Genomic DNA, 18,325 nt, shown 5'->3' with positions numbered 1-18,325 from the left:
TGGACCATGATGGCATTTTCAGAATAATGTCAGTGAATACTGAACAAACCCCCAAATGCCAGGTTGTTGGTAGACGTAGGCCTACTTTTAATGCACCAGCGGAAAACCAACAGCTACTGAGATTGTACACTGTACAAGGGACATAATTTAGGTCCTAGCTACATGTCCTGGCTTAAGAAGACAGCGCCATCTAGGGGTCTTCAGTGCAACTGGTGTTTAAGCCAGTTGGTTTAAGTCCCAAAGGTGCTTTTTCGAGAGACAAAACTGGACTTTCTTGTTTTATTTTGAAGACGTTTCACTTCTCATCCCAGAAGCTTCTTCAGCTCTGACTGGATGGTGTGGAATTCCAGTCAGAGGTGAAGAAGCTTCTGGGATGAGAAGCGAAACATCTTCAAAGAAACAAACAAACAAACAGAAAGTCCAGTTGCCTCTTGAAAAAGCAATTTTGGGTGATTTGGATGACTGAGAATTTCCAGAAAAGTTGGCTTAAGTTTTAAGGTTTAAGCCAGCCTTTCCACCAGGTGTACTTCAAATGTCTTTGGACCAACATTTGTCAACAGATCGAAATTAGCTGTACGTAGGGTAGTAGATTAGGATAGCACTTAAGTTGCCAGCTGCCTGCAATTATTGCAAGTTGAAATCTCACCAGGCTCAAGGTTGACTCAGCCTTCCATCCTTTCGAGGTAGGTAAAATGAGGACCCGGTTTGTGGGGGCAATAAGCTGACTTTGTATAAAAAAGAACATCGCTGGGGTGGGGGTGAAAGCCCTACTAGTATAGCAGTATATACAAAAGTATGAAGGCTATTGCTTAACGCTGTCAGACTTCGATGCTATCTCAAAATAAATGAATTTCCAAACTGCCAATCTTTAAGGAAATATTTTCTTTAATTGAGCACAGCCACCGGATCATGACTCGATGCGGACAAGACTGACCTTTTGCCCCCCAATCCCTCCCTTTCCAATCCCCAAATCTCTGCTTCTCATTGGCTATCTTCCAAGTCATTCTTCAGACTTCTTGTCTCGTCATTTCCCAGGAATGTCTCCCCCCCTCATTTCCACGACAACCCGATTTCAAAGGGATTTAGCAGGCAAAAGTTCAGAGCTTATCTCTCTCTCTCCTCTGCTCTCCATGCCAGCATCGAAGCCCTGACAAACGCATTGTAAGCTGCCCTGAGTCTCCAGAGAAGGGCGGCATATACATCTAATTAATAAATAAATAAATAAATAAATAAATAAATAAATAAATAAGCAGAGCGGAGTTTAATGGGGAAAAAAATCATTTTTTTTAATATGGACTATTTCGCTAGTTTGTTATACAGATAGCCCTCGTGTCAGCACTTCAACCTCCATTTACTCTAGTGCTGACATAAGAAGGAGAAGAGGGGGCAGCTGGCAAGAGGATGCTTGACTTCTCACCTACTTATTTTCCCTGAAGATAATATCCCCTAGGACAGTGGTCCCCAACCTTTTTATCGCCGCGGACCAATCAGCGTTTGATAATTTTACCGTGGCCCGCTGAGCGCGCGCAGGGATGAGAGCTTTGGGCCACACGTGCGTACCTGCGCGGGGCTCTCTTCCCTGGAGCCTTTGCGCACGGCCCAGGAGCTTTTGCGCACAGCCCAGGAGCTTTTGCGCACGGCCCAGGAGCCTTTGCGCTGCAGCGTTCATGTCCCCCGGCCGCTGTGCGGCCCGGTGCCAGGTACTCCACGGCCCGGCACCGGTCCGCGGACCGGGGGTTGGGGACCACTGCCCTAGGAGATGAGATGGGAGTGGGGGGACATTCCTGGGAGCTGAAATACTAGATATGGGGAGAGTGATTTGGAAGATGGCCAATGAGACGCAGAGAATTGGGGAATGGAAAGGGAAGGTTTGGGGTCAGGAAGTCAGTGTTGGCTACGCCACAATCGGAGACAGATTGTCATGCTTAATAAAATGAAAGATTTCATCGAAGACTATTTGTTTGGAAATGCAATTTATTTTATTTGAGATGACATCGAAACCTGACACCTCAATTTTAATAACCAGTTGTTTTGTGACTGTTCAAAGTTATAACAGACCTCCCCAGAGTTACTTACAACTCATTTTAGAAGTTCTGATAGGTGCACTCTTCCACCTTTCTCTAGTCCTTGCATAATCTTATAGCAAATGCGAGCCGGTTGCCAAATGCTAAAAATCACAATTTTTAGCATTTTTTTTTTTGCTGGCTTCTAGTGTTTACTTCTAGTTTCCAGCAAACAAAGCCCATTGGGGAAACTGGGGGTTGCTTAATGGACTGCGGCATTCATTTCAACACCACCACCACAAGATCATAATGTTGGGTGCGGTCAGGTGGTAATCTGTTTAACAACCGCCATGACTAAACTGCAATTCTGTCAATTAGTGTCACAGTGCTGAGGACTGAAATTATTTTGTACTCAAGTCACCCAGAGGTGACGCACTGGGGGTAATATATGAATGGTATATAAAATACAGCCAAGCTTGATTTTGGAGGTACACATGCAATTATTTACTGTATTTTTCGGAGTAAAAGAAGCACCTTCCCGCCCCCCACAAAAGGATGTGAAAATTTAGGTGTGTCTTATACACTGAATGTAGCCCTGTCCACCCACTGGCCCCCACCCTTTGGCCTCTGCCTCCCAGCAATTTACTTCCTTGCAGCAAGCAGCAAGAAACAGCTTGTTCCAGCTTCAGCAAAGTCTAATTAGCACAAATTGATTGTTGGATTGGCCTCCTGACTCTCAGCTGTTTTGCTCTCAGCTGCTTTGTGCAGGGCTCTGCCGCTTGCTGCAAGGAGGTAAATTGCTGGGAGCAGATTTTTTTCCCCCTTGTGCTAATCAAGCTATGCTGAAAACAAAAATGAAAGTAAAGCAGGCTGTTTGCTGCAAGGAGGCAAAATTGCTGGGAGGCAGAGGCAGATTTCTTTGGTGCGTCTTACTCTCTGAAAAATATGGTACATTTGTGTATGAATTGTTAACATTCCAACGTAAGCCAAAATGCCAGCATCACACCAGGCTAAGGTCATTTCATGACCACAGAGCCTGAGCTTTTCCAGAACTTCCTCAACAGGGAGTCCTCTACTCACAACCGTTCCATTTAGTGACCCTTCAAAGTTACAACTACTGAAAAGGCAATTTAAGAGTTTTTCACACTTGCAACCATTGCAGCATCTCTACAATCCCAAAGGTGCTTTTTTTCAGGAGGCAACTGGACTTTCTTAGGTTTGTGGGTTTTTTTTTTTAAAACGTTTTGCTTCTCATCCAAGAAGCTTCTTCAGCTCTGACTGGATTAGTGGGGAATGAAAGGATCCAGTCAGAGCTGAAGAAGCTTCTTGGATGAGAAGCAAAACGTCTTCAAAAAGAAAAAAAAAGTCCAGTTGCTTCCTGAAAAAAGCACCTTCGGGACAACCACGACCTGGATGACTGAGACTCTCTAGTCGTGCCTACAATCCTATGATCGAAATTCAGATGCTTGTCAAACGACTCGTGTTTATGACGGTGGCAGTGTCCTGGAGTCGTGTGATTTCCTTTTGCAACCTTCTGACAAGCAAACTCAATGGGGAAGCCAGCTTCATTTAACAACTGCGTTACTAACTTAATAACCACAGTGATTCACTTAATGACTCTGGCAAGAAAGGTGGGAAAATGGGGCAAAACTCACATAAGAACTGTCTCGCTTAACAACAGAAATGTTGGGCTCAATTCTGGTTGCGAGGACTACTTGCGTAGACATACGTTAGCCAAGTTAGGATATGGATTTGATTGGCTATCTGATCTGAAATTCAGCCTGTAATCACTCTCGTTCACTTTATTTTCCACCAGGTTATATTTTTTTTTAAAAAATGCATCTAGTCTGGTTATATGTCCTGCAGGATATCAATATCAAGGATGGTATTGAAAATCTCTCCAAGAAATCGAGGATAAGCTCATCACAATTTTCTTGTAATTTTTTTCTTCATTTCACAAAATCCCATCCTCGTTATAATTAAGGTTCCGTTAGTTAGAAGTTAACCACTTCTTTAAAAATATGTTCTGGTTTCTGATTTTGTCCTGTTATATATACCAAAATGACCACAGACTCAGATAGAGAAAAAAAAAGCATTTGGTTTTATTGAACAGAAGCAGAGAGATAATCTTGAGTTATTTTTTTGAGCAAAAATAGCTTTCAAAAAAACATTCTGACACAATCTGGTCGTACCAACCAACCCTCCCCACCCCGCCTTCCATATACATTATTTATATCATATACAAGGTATAATAAATTAATATCTACATGCAACATATAGAAAGGAACATACACTGTAAAAAATACAATATTTTTCAGCTTATTTTGTTTTTTAAGTTTTTTTTTTTACAGGTTTTAATTTACATTTTTTACACTTTTTTGTAAACTTTTTTTTCTTTATAAAAATCAGATCACACCACACGCTATCCAAAACATTCACCTCTGCCTACACGAGAAAAAAACACACAAAGCAAGGATCCTAACTTTATTGCCGCTTCGTTTCAACCACAGCATTGCCTTCACATTATTAATACAGACTAAATGACTTCTTTTGCTTACTTTGCATATATTTGAAGGAACTAAAGTAAAGCAACCATAAAGTCTGTGCTTTAAAGGGGCGGGGGGCGCAGGGGGAAGGAAAGGCAAGCAATTAAATGTAATGACAACCGTTTTTTATCAACTTCACATTTATCAAAACTTCTCCATTATCAACTGCCTTTCCACTAACCATTTTCACTTAAGCATGCAAAAGTTAATGATTATAAGATTTACTTAATAACAATGTAAAAGAAATAAGCTAATGGGAGGGACCGTGGACGTTACACTGAAATCCAGTACTTTCTAAATTTTAATAATATGTTTTTTTTAAAAAAAAAAAAACAGTAACACTAAGGTTTCCTAAAAACATTTCGTTTCCTAATTTGAGGATTTGAAAGCTCATCTTTAGAAATCTTAACACTAAATATGTTCAGCACTTCGATGTGGATTGGTTTTGCGTTTTTTTTAAAAAAACAAAGCAGCTTATTTATTTCTACCCCCCCAAAAAAAACAAAGAAAAAAAAAAACAGCATTTGTGATTAAAACAAGTCTCCTGAAACGGTAGTATTTCTCCAGGAATACTTTCTTTAAAAGAATACGTAACAAACAAACAAAAACACATTATTTAAAACCTTTTCAGAAAAGAAATTCATATACGTTCTCTGCAATTTCCTCGAATCGGTCACTGCCAAGATTCAACCTATTTTTCAGCAGAGGATTCCAGGCCATGGCAAGCCCTCTTGCGATCTGGGTGGCAAATCTGTGCTCCTGTGATCGTTTCTCACCGAACAAAGGTTTGAAATGGTTCATTTGATCCCTCGTGCCACATCAGACTTACCATCATACAAAGGTAAAAAAAAGCACAATATGCATTTTGAGTAACTCCATGAGATCTTGTACCAAAAGTACAAGGAATGCTAAGATCATTTCCCAACCGGAGCACGTTCCGGCGGGCGTTGATTTCGACCCCCAGAATTCTCAGCTGCAACAACTGTGGTTGAGGGGGAAGGGAGGGGGCGGGGGTCTGGCGATTCTGGGGGTGGAAGCCAGCCCTTGGAAGGCACCCTAGTTGGGAGAGGGCTGGTTCAGATACTTATTGCCTAAAAATACTACGATGCGTTTTAAGAGCTCAGACTAGCACACGGAATCGAAGGAAAGAGCCTGCCACTTTGATTTTGGTTTGAGGTCAAAAAAGAAGGTGCCCCCTCCGTCGCTCAGAGGGGAACTGCTGAGGCTTTCTTCTCCGCAGCTCATGTCTTCACAAGAGTCCTCACTGCGAAAGGAAACGATGAAGGTCATTAGCAATCGCAAAGAAAGGTAGAAAAAAAGAGTAACCGAGTGTGTGGTACAGACGGTCGTCGACTTAAGAGCAGTTCGCTTTCAGTTACAATGGCACTGAAAAAAAGTGACTTATGACCATTTTGGTCATAAGTCACGATGAGTCGCGGTGGTGCAGTGGTTAGAGTGGTTAGGCTACTTCTGCTGACTGCTGGCTGCCTGCAATTTGACAGTTCAAATCTCACCAGGCTCAAAGTTGACTCAGCCTTCCATCCTTCCGAGGTGGGTCAAATGAGGACCCAGATTGTTGGGGGCAAGAAGCTGACTCTGTAAACTGCTTAGAGAGGGCTGTAAAGCACTGTGAAGTGGTATATAAGTCTAAATGCTATTGCTATTTTTCACATTTATGACTGTTGCCCCATGGTCACATAATTAACACTGGGATGCTTGACAACTGACTCATATTTATGATAATTTGCAGGGTCCCAGGGGCCATGTGATCACATTTCGCGACCTGAAAAGTGAAGTCAAGGGGGAAACCAGATTCACTTAACAATCATGCTACTTGTTTAACAACTGAAGTGATTCACTGAACAACTGTGGCAAGAAAGGTCATAAGATGGGGCAAAACTCACTTAAGAAATGTCTCACTTAGCAATAGAAATGTTGGGCTCCATTGTGGCCGTAAATTGAGGACTACCGGCATTCATCACATATTAATCTCTTCGGAGTCAGCCAAGTTGCTCTACCTTCTCTTCCTTACCAAAATATTTTTATTAAATATGCTCAATTTTCTAGCAAACTCTGCACCTAACCATATTGGTTAGGAATTGGCTTTGCAAGCTTCAGGATTTTAAGCGCAAAAGTAAAAACAGTTCTGATAACCAACCTTACATAAAAATCACAGGTTAGTTTCCCTTAATATTTTACTTATTTATATTTCATATTTTTAACCACCCATCTCCCTCGGATATTCAGTGAGATGCTGGTAAATCTAAAATCTCAAGGAACATTCTTTCCCCTTTGGTGGGAGCATGATAAATGTTTCTTGAGTTGGATTTGTTACATGCATTTTATGGCCCAAAACTTAAAATTGTAAATGGGGAAAAAAAAAACCACTGAGTTTCTACATCTAGCTGCCAAATTAGTTATTGCTAAACAACGGAACTCTTCAGATAGTATCTTAGCAGATAAGGAGGTAATGTTTAGCTTTGTATGAAAAAGCCTTTGATAAAATCCACTGTATGACATAGTGAATTGCTGTTTTACAAGGAATTGTGAGAGTTCATTATATATAGGAGATAAGCATCCAGGCAACAGCTTGTATCAAAAATTAGGTGCACTTTAAAATGTACCAGCCCTAGTCATCTTTTGAAATTAGGTAGACAGACAGGCAGACAAGCAAGAGCGAAATCATGGAAGAAGATAATTGCCAATGATTTCCATGCTTTGCCTAGAAAACAACACGGGCATCTTCATGTTGTAATCATCTGCACAATGCAAGGGAGACTTAATGTAAGTTTTGAAATAGGATGCTTTGAAATACCAGGTAATGTAATTTAAAGGATGGCTGTCCACTCCATTAGACTCTAGGCAGCTGACAACATTCTACTGCTATTAAGAAAGGGCCGTGAGAATTCAGCAGTGCTGATAATTATCTTATCCCACTTCAGTCTCATTAGCTCAACTGTGTACTTAACTACTCATCTCATTATCACTGACAAAAAGGAATCTCAGAAAGATGACTTCACTGGATAACAAGAGAAATCAGCTCCCCCTCGGCCAATCTGCATACCATCTTATTTTAAAGTATTGGGGGGGGGAGAGGAGGGGGAAATGAAAGACAGCATGTTAATCAATGATCCACGGAAGAACTAATTGCTGTGGTCTTGGAAAAACCAACTCACAATTAGCTACTCCTTGCAAACATGGGATTTAGCTCAAAGTACATACGCAGCGTTAAACAATCTGAGAAGTTTGTTAGAAGGATGGAAAAGCCATTCTATTCCAATGGGAATAAAAAGCTTCTCAAAATAAAACTGTTTATTCTACTTTACTCTATTAGGCCCTCTCTAAATATACTGTAAACCCCATCTTCTCCAGCAAGGTAGATGTAATCAAACTCTTCTCAGAGGCATCAAATGGAGGAAGGTTGGTTTATTCTGACCAATAACTGTTACCAAAAATGCCCATTGCTTATTTTTCCAATTGAGGGCTTTCTAAATGTGATTTTGTGAGTTCTGACGCTGAGTCATGGGTCTCTCTGTCCATGCCACAGAAACACAGACATAACCATCAAAACTGAGAGGTGACAAATTTATCCTTCACTCTTAAATACAGGTCATTTTATTTTTCTAAATGCCAGCACAGGGAATGCTAGTTGATGGGCCATCTATCTGTCCTTCCTGCATTTACATTATTGAAAAGAAGTTACATGTAGTTACTTGAAGCGACTACATACAGTTGGCCAATAACAAAGGAAGGCCCAAGAGCAGAGATCTTCAAACTTGGCAGCTTTAAGACTTGTGGACTTCAACTCCCAGAATTCTCCAGCCAGCATACCATAGCTGGCTGGCGAATTCTGGGAGTTGAAGTCCACAAGTCCTAAAGCTGCCAAGTTTGAAGACCTCTACCCAACAGCGTTTACCTACCTCTCGCTTTCGTCAAAGCATCCGGCCTCTGGGATTGTGGGCAACTCAGGAACACTATAGTAGCTGTTTTGAAGATTCTGGGCAGTGCGTCTTGAAACAATCCAGACTAGTTTCTTATGATCTGGCTTGCAACAGGCGGGGGAAGCATAATCTGCTAAGCATTTTGAGACCAGCTCTCTCCAATACAGTAAGTCACTGTCACTTATCTGGGGGAGGGAAAAAAAAGGTTCACATTTTTTTTTTAAAAAAAAAGTTCTTTCACAAAACAACTGCAGCTGCCATTCTATTCACATTAAGTTGATTATAAACCAAGCTGTACACATCCAGTATCGATCTATATCAAGGGTGTCAAACTCAAGGACGGTGGGCAAAATCTGGCCCGCGGGGCAGCCGTGGAAACGGTGAAGGACCAGACCGCAGTGCCTCTGCCAGCGAAAACACCCTACCCCCCCCACCCCTGGCTCCATTTTCGCTGGCAGAGGGCTTCAGGAGCTCACCCAGGCTGAAAACTGGGCTGGCAGAGGGCTTCAGGATGCCGAAGAGAGCAAGGAAGGAAAAAGAAGGAAAGAGGGGAAGGAAGAAGAAAGGAGAAGGAAGAAGAAAGGAGAAGGAAGAAGGAAAGTTCTGCCTTAGCACTTGGCTACCAGCAGACAGCAAGGCTCCTTTGGAGGACAAGGGTTTGGTGCTGTCCCTGGTTTAACCTTCCTCCATTGGGGACAATGGATCTTCCCAGCCCCGCCCGGACCACCACAGGTGCCCCCAACACAAGTGATGTGGAGCTGGCCATGCCCCCCCCCCCCAAGGTCAAACCCAACCCTGATGCGGTCTTCAATGAAATTGAGTTTGACACCCCTGATCTATATAGCTCAGCCTATAGACCAGCTGGTTCACATAACCACGGGTGCTCCATTGCTGGAGGTTTTCAAGATTGGACAACCATTTGGCTGGCCTGAATAGGTTTTATGGGTTAGTTTTTAATTGTATTGCTAGGGGTTTTAAATTGGGGCGGCCGTTTAATTTAATTTATTTTTAATTATTTTAACTTTTATATTGTATGTTATTTTAATTCTCGGCTGTTCACCGCCCTGAGTCCCTTCGGGGAGAAGGGCGGGATATAAATTTAATAAATAATAAATAAATAAATTTGTCTGAGGTACTAGAAGGACTCCTGCCTTAGGCAGGAGGTTGAACTAGAAGACTTCTAAGGTCCCTTCCAACTAAACGATTCTATGAACTCAAATCACATTTGTCCCAAGGAAATTCCCTGGCCTTGACAGAGCCCACATACAGGTAGTCCTCAACTTACAACAGTTCATTTAGTGACCATTCAAAGTCACAACGGCACTGAAAAAAAGTGACTGTTGACTGTTTTTCACATATAGACCATTGCAGCAGCCCCATGGTGACTATCAAAATTCAAACGTTGCATCTGGGTTGTGTTTGACCGCAGAGGTCAGAGGTGTGCGTGTGCGCGGCTGGGGTGGGCGTGGCCCTAACGGGCATGGCCCTGATGGGCATTTGACACAGGCTCAATATTTTCCAGGCAGAAAAGCTATGTACACTATTGTATTTTTATTATTCAACTAGTAATAAAATACAATAGCATAAATAACATGATAATACAAGATCTATTCCAGGATAGTAAATAGAAATTCGGCCAGCAGAGTGCTGCAGGAACATTCACTTTCCCAAGGTTATTGGGAAAAAGTTTATCTTCTATAAATAGATCAGGAATTATTTATACTCCAAGAAGAGGCCATTTCTTCCCAAATTATCCACATTTAAAATTATAGATTGTTGATTAAATGGACCTACAGTATGTAAAATCTAAACTGTAGTATTAACATAGGATGTTGCTTGTTTTCTATCCAGATCAGGCACTTACTTGAGGCCATATAATTGGAGTCCAGTCCAATCCAGTCCTCCTGAAGCACACTGCCAGCCAAAAACGGGCCATGCAGGGCCTCCACGCGGCCCGTTTTCGGCCAGCAGAGTGCTGCAGGAACATTCACTTTCCCAAGGAGAATGGGAAAAACTTTATCTTCTATAAATAGATCAGGAATTATTTAAACTCCGGGAAGATGCAATTTCTTCCCAATAATCCATGTTCAAAATGGGAGGGGTGTTTTCCCCTATACAGTTTAAAAAATAAACATTATTTTTGAATCAACTCTATTATTTTCGCCCCAAAAGGCCGTACACAGGATGGCTGGACCAAGGGTAAATGAATGCTACTCTCTTACCTTCGACTGCTTCTGAACATACAGAAGAATCTCAAACAACTCAATGGATTTCAGAGTCTGGACTTCCAGAGAGAGAAGGCACAGGGCCAAAATGGATGGCTGAAGGGACAAAAATACACATTCGGCTCAGGAATTTAGTCACTGACCCTCAACTTTCGTATTGTGAGCCGTTTATTTCAAACTTACTTTTGCTTTTGAAAAAACAAGTCGGCAGTTACAAGCTTTAAGTTGTGCTTCCAGTTTGTCGAGATTCAACAGCTCTTTCCTGTAAAGGGTCACAATAGCAAAATGTTACTGCTGGATACACAAGTTGCATTGTGATTGAGTTTGGATAACTCATTAAATCAGAAACTACTAAATCAAATTATGTCCTAGTAAATCTGAAAATGCATCCAGCAGTAGCAGCAATTTGTTCTCCAAATAAAACATGACAAGATGCCGAGGTACAACCATATTGATTTCTCTCATTGTACACGAAGCATACAGAAACTACAGCAAAGATTAGAAAGGAAGAAATCAAGAGTGTTAACAAGGATACAGGTAGTCCTCAACTTATAACCAGTCACTTAGTGACTGTTGTAAGTTACAACAGACCCTGAAAATGGGACTTATGAGCCAGATTCAAAGTTCTAATTTCAGCCTCCCCATGAGTCACGTGACTGTGTTCTGGGTGCTCGGCAACAGGCCCACATTTACAACAGTTTGTAGCACCCTATGGTCAAATGATCACTTTTCCCTGGAAACTGGCATTTACATCTGGCTAAAACCACTCCACAGTGAACAATGTGTTCACTTTGCAGCGTTCCCTTCATGGCCATGGTGTTTGCTTAACGACTGCTGCAAAAATGTTTGTAAAGTTGGGCGCCATTACAAGCTCAGCGCTGACCATGACAGTTTACGAGCAAAATTTCGGCTCAATTACAGTCATAAATCAAGGACTGTCTGTACTGCATGCTTTAATCTTTTTTTTTAAACTGGAAATGAAGGTATTAAACTGAGCCAACGGTACCTTTCTGAGGTATGGCAGAGTACAATAGTATGGTATAAGTGCAAAAAAGTTAAGGCAGTAGTTGCTTTGAAGTCAAAGTGCAGTTTTTCTGATATTATTTTTTCCATCCGCTTGAGATCAGAAACGGTGCATTTGCATTGGCTAATTCGGATGACATCATGCAGAGATGGGATGTTGCCTTCCTCCTCAACCTGTTGAGCAGCCAGCTGGAAACAACAGACTCCAATGCAGGATAAATGCTTAGGTTTCACCTAAGTCAAAGGAAAACAACCTTATGAATAACCAGCTACTCAACAATGTTAATTTAAAATGTTGCAAGTCTATTTATTTCCACAGACCACAAGACTGTTTCAATTTTACTTCTCAGAGTGATAAGATGTATTAAATGAGAAAGCCTGCGATACTCTTAAATCCACTCAACGTTCCACTAATAATGGATATTTCCCAGAATTTCAGCCACTGTTTATGTGGCCTTACTGGAGGCTCGTACATAAATATATAATTGGCACGATAAAAAAATGGCACATAATTGAGGTTCAGATTGAAGAAAAATTAGGAGACAAAGAAAAGGAAACTATGAAAATGCATTTTAAAGATGACATCCGTTTAATATATAACATATTCTGAATAGTTTATATGTTAGTCTAGAGATAAACTAGATAAGTAGCTTAAGGCCAGAACAAATAGTAAAGGCTGTTTATCTGTCTACTTAATATAAAACTCTGCAAAGTATGATACAGCATTTCCTTTCCCCCATATACCTTCATGAGTGCCAAAAACCTGTCAAGAATGTTGACAGCCAGGACAAAGGTTTCTGTGGCAAATCCAAAGAAGTTGACCAAACTCCAGAGATCTTCCACTTTTGCGTTCCTAAGTCTTGGGCATAAGGTATTTTCATTCTGTAACAAGACAAGCAACATCTTAATGCTAGTGGCAGAATTCTGCATCAAAGGTTTTCATTGGACGATCTATACATTTTGATGAACCAGCGACAGCCAATTACTTGCCAGCAGGATGAGAGAGACATAAAGTAAGATGGCAAACGGTCAAGTCAAAACCAATTCTATCTCAATACAGGTAATTCTCGACTTACGATCGCAATTGACCCCCAAATTTCTATTGCTAAGTTGTTAAGTGAGTTGCACCCCGTTTTATGACCTTTGCCAGAGTTGTTAAGCAAATCGCTGCAGTTGTCAAGTGAACCATGTAGTCATTAAGCAAATCTGGCTTCTCCCATTGACTTTGTCGGTAGCCGGCTGGGAAGGTTACAAATGGTGATCACATGACCCTGGGATAGTACAACCGCCATAAAGACATGCCAGTTGCCAAGTGACCAAACTTTGGTCATGTGACCATGGGGATGCCGCAATGGTTATAAGTGCGAAAAACGGTCCTAGGTCCCTTTTTTCAGTGCCGTTATAACTCTGAATGACTGCTAAATGAATGGTTATAAATCGAGGACTACCTGTAACTATAAATTATCTTTTCAAAGTAGATTTCCTGGGAAGAACCTATCATTGCTTCTTTCAGAAACAAGGACTGCTTCATTCAATAGCTTGGCTAGTCTTGTGAAGAGAAAAACCCATTTTTAATTGGGCTTTTAATTTGGCAGGTACCATTCTCTCAGACAAAGAATCATGATCTCTAACTATATCTGAACCAAGCAAAGAAACACTTGACAAATATGTAATTTCAGCTATATAAATATGTAATTTCAGCTATATAGTCTGATCACTGCCAGTTTTTCAGTAAAACTGTTGGGAAGCAATGCTCCAACAGCTTTAAAAATCAATGGTAACAACCTGCTTAAATATCTATTGTGAAAGGCGGGAAGTCAATATCCAGTACTTATACTAGTTGCATAAGCCATAGTTTATTATGATGAATTAGTACATTTGAATAGATCTATTTTATACAAAGCAAGCAAACTGCTCTAAACAAATTATTAACACTGACAGCTTCCTGCTCTGACTGCATTCTGGCCACTTCCTCCAGAAATAAGTCATATCAGCTGACGTTCTTCATCACACCCAATTGGCAAACTTCTATCTCCTCACCTCAATAGTGCACTCAATCAGACTCAGCCCCTTTTCCCTGGGTTGGTATTTCCATTCCTGATCCAAATGGAGTTTAAGCTGTTTGAAGAGCCAGCTGCTCATCTGTTCTTCAGCTTCAATGTTCTTCATCTAGGAAAAAGGAAAAAAGTTTTCAGGGTGGTGGGTACTAAATACACAGCCAACATTTTCTGAGGTGTCTATTTTTGGTCCATCTGTAGTGCCTCCCAAAGTCATTGTGGAATCAGGAGGTACAGTGGTGGGTTGCCCCCGGTTCGGACCGGTTCTATAGAACCGGTAGTAAAACCAGCGGGAGGCTCCGCCCACCAACCCCAACATCATCAAGGAACTTTTGCGCATGTGCAGAAGCGTGCATGGCCCCGTTGCGAACCGATAGTAAAGCTAAGTAGAACCCACCCCTGAGGAGGTGTTACAAATGCAAAAAATCAATCAAATGAATCTCCATATTGGTTGGAAGTCTGCTTTTGCTTCAACAAGACTTATTTTAGAGCACCAAAGCACAGAATAGAACTGCAATGCTAAATGCCAATGATAGATATAGGATTTCAAAGTCACTAGAATTCTTACCCCAAGGGAGCCAGGCAGTAAAAGACAGGGGTATTCCTTTAACACCCTGATTTAATCATTTCTCCGATCATCCCATCAGTCCAACTACTTTTTTTGAATAATAAAACCATCCAATGGGGAAAGAAGAGAAAGGGTAAGACACAAAACCGAATGTTCTCTCTTGCTTAAAGGACTAGGAAAAGCTTTTATTTTGCCCACAGTTCACCGCAGAGTTAACAAAGAGGATGTTGAGGGAGGGGGAAGCATAGGAGGGCTTTGTCACGTACACACCATGACAATAACTTCCAAGTAACTGTAGGGGGCGGCAAAAGAACACAGAGATTTCCCAGTCCTTGTACACTTATTTATACACCAAATAAAGAGAGCTCAGTTTTGAGCAGATAGACATCTTCTTCAGTTAGCATTTTAACAGCCTCTCCTAAGGTTTAAGGGTCCACATATTTCAGATTCTACCCACCTGACTTTTTACCGAGATATTGGACAAGTAGTCTGAAACATTTCCTGTGGTGTCTCAATCAGTCTCTTTCTCACACACAAAGGTAAACACAATTTTCAGTTGGAGTTATAAATGCAGTTTGTTTCCATTTTGCCCTAACAACAACCTTGAGCACAGATTCTGTATAAACGGAAAGAAAGGCCTACAATTCTTTTTTTTGTTTGAGGCCATCTCTCCCCTGGCACTGCCCTCAGGAACAGGACATAAAAGGATTTTAACTCAAAGCATAGGGGAGTCCACATATATGCTACCTACACAGTCGATCCTATTATATACAACAATGATCCTTAAATCGATACTCCTACAATCTCCTAATACAGAATTTCTTTGACTTTGCTTTCCCCTTTGAAATACCAAAACATACTTCCTTTGTATGAATGCTGACAGAACAATCTAATACTCTCTTTTCAATAAATACTTCAACTTTAGTTCTGGTTACCCCAAGCGACCAACTGTAACCCCTGTTTACATTTTCCTTTCCTTTTTCTCATTCTGAGACTCTCATCCCTAAATCCTCCCCAAACAGTCCTCCCCTCTCCATTTTAAGAACTGGAAAACCACTATGAAAGAGCTCCCAAATGTTATTTATTATTGTTGTGTTCACACCAATTCAAGTCTTCCTAATTACATACACAAATAAGCCTCTGCCATAGCTTTTTTTTTTTCTCTGCCTTCCTTACCTTGGATTCTCTCCAGGGCAGTGTCATTGCTTCTAATGCCTCCCCTTCCCTGCTACCCGAAATCAATGCAAAATTCAGATTACAAACCCCTCCCCCTTACAGCTAAACAATACCCCAAGAGCCATCTGGCAGTCTGGCTCTCTAGATCACCCTTTCCCAATCTCACACCCATCAGACAATGCCCCCACCTTATCTAACCAGCACAACCAATCACCAAGCTGGACAAAGATGGTCAATTCACATCCCACCAGGTTGGGAAAAGCAGCTTATTCTTTTAAATGGTAATGGTGGGCAGTAACAGGCCTTCAAAAACAAATTTAAAAGTTTTAAATTTGACATCTTAAGAGTCGTAAGGGGGGGGGAGGGAGAATCAGATTTAATACAGGTAGTCCTCGACTTACAACCATACCTGAGCCCAAAATTTCTGTTGCTAAGTGGAAACATTTGTTAAATGAGCTGGCCTCATTTTACGACCTTTCTTGGTGGCGCTATTAAGTGAATCACTGCAGTTAAATTAGTCACACGGTGGTTAACCGAATCTGGCTTCCCCATCAACTTTGCTTGTCAGAAGGCCACAAAAGGTGATCACATGATCTCAGGGCCCTGCAACCGTCATAAATACGAGTCGGTTGCCAAGCTTCTGAATTTTGATCATGTGACCTAGGGGTTGCTGCAACGGTTGTAAGTGTGAAAAACGGTCATAAGCCTCTTTTTTCAGTGCTGTTGTCACTTTGAACGCTCACTTAATGAACTCTTGTGTAAGTCGAGGACTACCTGCAATGTAAACTGGCCAGGATGTTTCCTCTTCCTTTTGTGTGTATGTGTGTGAGAGGAGGGGGGATTTGGTTTCTTTACATCCCCAGGTCGTCCCCAACTTCCATATACAGGTAGTCCTCGACTTATGACCACAATGGTGTCCAACATTCCTGTCGTTAAGTGAGACATTTGTTGGATTCCGGGCCCCCTCGCTTTACGAACCTTTCTTGCCACAGTCGTTAAGCGAGTCACTGCCAGCTGTTAAGTTCGTAACAAGGCTGTTAAGTGAATCCGGCTTCCCCCATCGACTCCGCTTGTCAAAAGGGGATCACATGACCCCGGGACACTGCAACTGTCATAAACGTGAGTCGGTTGCCAAGTGTCCTGAATTTGGATCACGTGTCCATGGGGTTGCTGCACTGGTCGCAAGTGTGGAAAACGGTCCTACGTCACTTTTTTCAGGGCCATCGTAACTTTGAACCGTCACTAAATGAACTGTTGTACATCGAGGACTACCTGCAATACAAACTGGCCAGGATGTTTCCTCTTCCCTTTTTTTCCCCTCTGTGTGTGTGTGATTATTCAGTCTACATCCAGATCCTCCCCAGCTTCCATACACTCCCTGCCTTGGAGGGGGGGGGGGAAATCCCCCCCCATCATTTTTAAAGGATCCCTGGTCAAAAGTAGTTTTTTTGGGGTGGGGGGGGGAGATCCACGGACGGATGCCTCCATCGCCATTAAACAAAGCTTTCCTAATTTCCACAGGGAGACACCCACCCACCCCTAGATCTAAAAAGGGGCTCCCTTCGAGGAGCCCCGCCTCCCTCGACAAAGGAGATTGCGCGCATGCGCAGAGAAACCCCCTTCCTTCCCCCCCCCCACCCTCAACCACAAATTGACAAGCGATTCGCAGCTTGACAGGCTCCCCTCCGGGGTTTATTTCTAACAGAGGACCGTTTTTAATCGACGTTGAGCGAGCGAGGGGAGAATACCGACCTGTCCTTTCAAAGATAATAATAATTATTTTTGGTCTCTCAAAAGACAAATCTCCCCGCCCCCCGGTGGGTTTTCCCTCAGGGTAGGTCGAATTTACCTCTCCGCGGCGGCGGCGGGTCTCCCTTCTCGGAGGTCGGAAGGGCCGGAGGAGGCAGATCGGGGGCTGAAGCGAAGGGAGGCGACCGCTCCACTCCGCCGCTGCCGCAGCAACGAGCACCAGAGCCGCAGCAGCGCCTCGTCGCTACCGACCCAGCGGCCCCGCATTCAGCCCCCGACGCCCTTTCGCCCTCCAGTCCCAGGTTCTTTCCCCCGCCGGGAGTCAGCGTACGAGCTCCACCATGGCTCTTCCTTCCTTCAGCCCCGGACGCCGTTCTGGGAGAGAACCAGGCAGAGGCGCCTCAGAGCCGCTTCAAAATGGAGTCCGCCCTCCCTCCCAGGTCCGGCGGCTCCGCCCCTTTCCGTCACGTGACCCGCCGCTTTTGTTTTGCTCGCCTTTCCTGTCTCCCTCTTTTTTTTTTTTTTTTTAAAGGCGGAGGGATCTACATCCCAGTGATAGGACTCTCTTACCTCCCTCCCCCTCAAAAAAAAAGGGAGGGAAATAAAAGATTTAAAAAAGAAAAGGGGTCTCTTTTTCTCCTTAGTTTCTGCAGTGGAAGATTTATTAGCGTTCTTTCGTGAATGACCCTTCCCCTCCCCCCCCAGGCGGTTTCTTTTGTAGCTTCTCCTGAGGAAAGAGAAGCGGAAGAACACCGTACTTGGTCGAATCACTCCTTTTAAAGGGACGAGATTAACCCAAACTACTTCGGTTTGAAAAGTCCGCCCAAATGCCTGCTCTATGATTGGCCAGCGGTGGGTGAGCGCGGATTGGATAAAAAAGCGGCCCTGTCTTTCCAGACATTCCTGGTCTCGGTTGTTTTGTTATTCAAAGCAGCGGGATGCTTATTGGCGGACGGTGACGCCAAAGCTCCGTTCTGGGCCAATGAGATTTGCCTCTTATTTCCCTTCTGTTATTTTTACAGCTGCGTCGAACGGGG

General features: G+C 42.6%; 1 protein-coding gene across 2 annotated transcripts; it reads right to left on the bottom strand.

Moving 5' to 3' along the window:
• Nucleotides 1–4,081: 4,081 nt before the first annotated feature.
• Nucleotides 4,082–17,766, bottom strand: CCNG2 (cyclin G2). 2 transcript variants are annotated; one of them, XM_034431221.3, is made up of 8 exons: nucleotides 17,389–17,766; nucleotides 13,779–13,907; nucleotides 12,483–12,620; nucleotides 11,722–11,972; nucleotides 10,899–10,977; nucleotides 10,713–10,811; nucleotides 8,470–8,675; nucleotides 4,082–5,813 (listed from the first exon to the last, which is right to left on the bottom strand). In XM_034431221.3, the coding sequence occupies exons 2-8, from the start codon at nucleotides 13,905–13,907 to the stop codon at nucleotides 5,675–5,677; spliced, it is 1,041 nt and encodes a 346-aa protein (XP_034287112.1). In that variant the 5' UTR covers nucleotides 17,389–17,766; the 3' UTR covers nucleotides 4,082–5,674. The 2 variants fall into 2 exon arrangements, with proteins under 2 accessions (XP_034287112.1, XP_087730993.1); XM_087874867.1 differs by lacking the exon at nucleotides 17,389–17,766 and adding an exon at nucleotides 15,540–15,710.
• Between the last annotated feature and the right edge of the window lie 559 nt (nucleotides 17,767–18,325).

Source organism: Pantherophis guttatus, chromosome 8 (assembly GCF_059756535.1).
Source record: "Pantherophis guttatus breed Tessera chromosome 8, ASM5975653v1, whole genome shotgun sequence".
In the NCBI taxonomy this organism is placed as follows: domain Eukaryota; kingdom Metazoa; phylum Chordata; class Lepidosauria; order Squamata; family Colubridae; genus Pantherophis; species Pantherophis guttatus.
This window is presented reverse-complemented; position numbering and strand designations above follow the sequence as displayed.